Here is a 4,954-nt window from a genome sequence, read left to right as displayed (position 1 = left end):
TTTTTTTTAAGTCCTAGACATTCACATTATAGTTGGAATTATGTAGGCATATGGATTTTTTTTGGTGTGGATTAAAGTGGCATATGAATCATTGAAGAAACAATTTAACATTGTTTAAGCATAATATCTCTTTTAAAAATCTCCCAATTCTTCTTCTCTATTCAGTTTTTTTGGAGGTGATTTACATTTTTTTTTATTTGAAGTGTAATTTAAGAAGAGAAATATGATATGGGTTTTTGTTAATGTAAGTATATTATTTTCGTCTTTTAATTGGAGACATTCACACTAAAATTGAAATTATCAAGCATATGAATCTCTCTATTAATCTATCAATTCTTCCACACTATTCAGTTATAATTTTGTGGAGGCGATTTGCATTTTTGTTGATTTGAGGTGTCATTCAATAAGACAAATCATGGTATGAGTTTTTGCTTATGTAAGTATAGTATTTCGTCATTTAGTTGGAGAATTCACACTAAAGTTAGAATTATGTAAGCATATGATTTTTTTTGTATGGATAAAGTGACATATGAATCTTTGAAAAATAAAGTAACATTGTTTAGCATAATAATCTCTCTTAATCTCAATTCTTCTTCTTTATTCAATTTTTGTGGATGTGATTTATTTTTTTGTTGATTTGGGGCATCATTCAAGAAAACAAATATTATATGGGTTTTTGTTGATGTTGATCGGTCTATTGTGATTTTTTTTCTTCTTTAAAATCGAGCTTGAAAATTATTTTCTAATATTTTTAATTTTTAAAGAAGAAACCAAACATAATGAGGTGTTATCCTCTAAACATAGAAACCCATATTTTTTTTCTTAGATTTTTTATTTTTTAAAATATTGGATATATGTAAAAGACTTTTTCATCCTTATATTTAAAATAGGAAATTCATTAGGATAAGGTTGTTTTATCCAAGAATGAAAATAAAATGGTTGAAGGTTAAACTTTTTAAAATTAACAAAACAACGTTATCCTAATGAATTTAATGTTTTAAATATAGAGATGAAAAATTCAGGTTTACTACCATAATACTAATCTAGGTATTATTCTTCATTTCTATCACTTGAAGAAAAAAGGTTTGAAAAATGAATAATACATCAAGTGATTTGTTCTTTCATTTTATAAACTTTATTATTCAATAAGATCATTTTTCAGATTTTAACTTCAATAAATTTTTAAAAATTTTATTATCATCGCGCAACGCGCGATGTCAAACACTAGTTACTATTAATAAGGTAAAGGTAAAATAACATAAAATTCGAATTAAAATTAAAATCAAAATCATTTTCATTTTCATTTTATTCGATAAATACTAATAATCTCTTCTCCTTTTGACTTTTTCTCCTTTCACTTAACAGTATTTTAAATTCTCTTTATTCCAAATTAAATATTTATATTATTATTTTATTTTGTTTTAAAATAATTAGTGTTCATTTTTAAGGTTAAGTTTTGCTAAGAAAATGAAATTATTTTAAAATAAATAAAAAACCATATATGTTTTTCATTTATAAACATTAGTTTTAGAGCGAAGTTTATCATATATATATATTTCTTAAATTAGAAGGGTACTCGTACAATTCAGTGAAATATATATATCGATTTCAATGTTTCATTTTCTTTTTGTCTTTATCGATGTTATAATACGAATTTATGTGATTTTGAGCAAACAATAATACTTTTTCTAATAAAATATAAATTTTTAAGATATCATAAAAATTAAAAAATATATATAAAAAAGTTCTCACTTTTTTATGTAATTTTTTTAATTCAATTTTTTTATTATAATTTAATTTAAGTTTAATGATGAAATAATTTATTTTTTGTTCAATAATATATCTTTATAAAGATAATAACTAAGTAGGGTATATTTCAAATACAACTATGTCCATTTGTACAACCAATGCAACCCTATTAATTAAGATATTTATAGAAATAATAAAAGTTTATTTATTATGATATGAATATTTATGAAAGATGAATAAAATTCATTAATTATGATCAATACTTTATATTAGGAAATAATCAAAACTTCTATAAAATCACATATTCATCAAATTAAATGGACGGTTGAGATTGAATTGTATTGGTTGTACAAATGTAAAAGGTTGTATAATAACCAACCTCTAACTAAGTATTTTGTTAGAACTCAAGAATTATTCTAATTATATTTTAGATTTTAAAGTAAGAATTTTATAATGTATTTGATTATATGTATCTAGAGTTATTTATACGAAGTAAACATGAAACTTAATAAGTTATACTTATTCATAATTAACTTATAATCTTGAATTTTAAAAAATATACATCAATACATAATATTTTATATATAAAAAATAGTTTTTAAAAAGATTTTATTAAATACTTTATAATATATTATAGGTTCTTGTGTATATGGATTATTTTCTCTTTTATATGTTTGTTGAGGGTTATAATAATCAATGGCTTGTAATCATCTACCACGTGGCATCGTCTGCGGTCCACCAAAAGAAAGAAACGTGCAAATTCTTTAACGAAATATCGACGTCGTTATTTATCAAAACTAAAAGTTATTTACGTAGTAGACGAAATATTTTAGTTTATCTCGTACGGGTTGCCGCGGGAAACAACGGGGTGTTACTAACGGCGTTAAATCCGACCGAACGACATTTGACGGTAGACGGTGTTGAATTCGCCGGAACTGCAGACGCCGACGACATATTCGTCGGGGTGTAGCTCACCGTCCGTCGGTACGGACCGAACCACTTGTTCTGCATGAACCGGTTTTTTCTCCAGGGAGGGAGGAGTAATCCTCTACTCTTCAACGAACGTCTCGCGGCATCGCTCATCAACTTCACCATCTGTTTTAGATCTTCACTTTTGGCAACGAAAACCGTCGGAAGGATCTGCAATAGGCGGTCGAAATGATTGGTCTGTCTGGCGATCTCGAACTCTCCGGCGAAGTTGAGATCTATGTAGTAGCGAACGCCGGAATCAGATCGGACAACGTCGATAAACTCGTAATTACCGGCGGTAAGTCCGCCACATCCCTCCCACTTCGTCTTACAAATCGCCGCATTGTAACCAACATTTTGAAGAAATAACATTAAATTCCTATGGAGAATTTGTTTGTTAGGTCTCAAGGAGTGAAAAATCTCCATACCTTTCAAAACATTAGCCAACAACACACTTCTGAATCTATCAACATTTTGCTTCCTCAACATCGAAACCACAATTTCAACAATTGCATCCGTACGATCAGATTCACAATCCAAATCGGAATCCGAATCATATTCCTTACCGTCATCATCGGCGTCGCTATTACAACCTACACCACCACCTCCTCCTCCTTCTTCTCCTTCTGATTGCTCGAGAAAGCAATGAAGCAGATTCGAAAGATGAGGTGAAGACGATGAATCCTCATTACGTCCACCACTACCGGTGGCGCTGTGTTCGCTTCCACTGCTAACATACACCGGTTCTCTCCGATGACGGCCGACGATACTATCCTTCACACGGTCATCTAGCCGATCGGAAACCCGCTTTGTTCTAGCGAAAACCGCCATTTTGATGGGAAGAAAATTGTACTGGAAGTGTGTACTACAAAAAACAAAGAGGAATTTACTTAAAATTTATAGAAGAAAATTACAAAGGAATTTTACTCCGGAATATTCCGTTTTCAAAAATGGATTTTTATTAAAAAATAATATAATTTATTCAGATGACTCCATAATAAATCATCGTTATCTCGACAGTTCCTTTTTTAAAGTAGACTTTCAGGGACCGAGTTTGGAATGCATCAGGAGTTTGTACAGTACAAGTTCAGTAAGCATAAATTATGGTCTTCAACGGATTGGGGGCATATCCAGCGGAAGAAGGGTTTATTCCACCGGCAACGAATAATCGTTGAATTTTTAATAAATTTTCATCTTTTTTTTTTCCCATAAAAATTCTTTTTGATTTTAATTGGGTAAAATTCAATAATTTAATTTCTTCTTTATCTTAATTAATATGTATTTTATATAAATTTTAATCGGTAATCAATTGATTTTGTAACATATGATGATGTGGATGATAAATTTGATATCAACCTCATCAAATTTCAGAAGACAAACAAGTTATTGTTCAAAATGAGTAAAAAAAATTATGATAACATGAGATTTTGCCACATTAAATATAAAGTTTTGAAACTTTTATTATAGAGGTGTATAAAAATTCGTCAACCCGTGAAACCCTCCCAACCAAACTCGATAACAACTCAATTAAATGCAACTAGTTAAACCGTCAACTCCTCAATTAGGAGGGATGAAATTGCTTTAAACCTAGCTCAACCTGCCAACTCGTCAATCCGTTGCTAATATATATAATTTTTAATAAAATTATATGATATATATATGTTGGGTGTGTGTTTTTATTATATATCTTAATTATGTGTAAAATTTTATATAATGTATATTGATATTATGTTTGTATTTTATTTTAACTAAATATATAGTTCCCAGAAGATATTCACTGTTAAAGAATGATGACAAAGTATCCAATTAATAAGAGAAAATTATTGAAATTGTTTTTGCAGCAACAACAAATTGATAATGTCGGAGAATATGAATGATATTGATAGATATTTGGTTGACAAATCCATTAATCCAGAGACTCTGTCTTTTGATGTTGTACTTTGGTGGAAAGAAAATGCTTAGTTATAGCATTTCACTATAATAAACATTAGGTTTTATAGGTTGTCTAAACTGTCTAAGTGTCCTAATATGATTTTTTATAGAACGAAACAAAAAATGTTTTATCTAAAGGGTTACAATATGTTTGTAGGATGATTTTTGACATCTTAACCAATTTTTATGACGCTTATAAAATAAAATGTCCTGTTAGTTATTATATACAAAACCACTTGAAAATTTGTCATATGAACACAAGTGTCTTATAAATAAATGAGTTTACGTGACACTTATCAAAATG

General features: G+C 28.6%; 1 protein-coding gene across 1 annotated transcript; it reads right to left on the bottom strand.

Moving 5' to 3' along the window:
* Positions 1 to 2,583: 2,583 nt before the first annotated feature.
* On the bottom strand, positions 2,584 to 3,549 carry LOC112512218. The gene has a single exon (XM_025118084.1). The coding sequence runs from the start codon at positions 3,547 to 3,549 to the stop codon at positions 2,584 to 2,586; it is 966 nt and encodes a 321-aa protein (XP_024973852.1).
* Between the last annotated feature and the right edge of the window lie 1,405 nt (positions 3,550 to 4,954).

The sequence above is a fragment of the Cynara cardunculus genome, assembly GCF_001531365.2.
Source record: "Cynara cardunculus var. scolymus isolate 2C chromosome LG 5, CcrdV1, whole genome shotgun sequence".
NCBI classification, from domain to species: domain Eukaryota; kingdom Viridiplantae; phylum Streptophyta; class Magnoliopsida; order Asterales; family Asteraceae; genus Cynara; species Cynara cardunculus.
The sequence above is the reverse complement of the archived record's forward strand: the minus strand, read 5'-3'. Positions and strand labels throughout refer to the sequence as shown.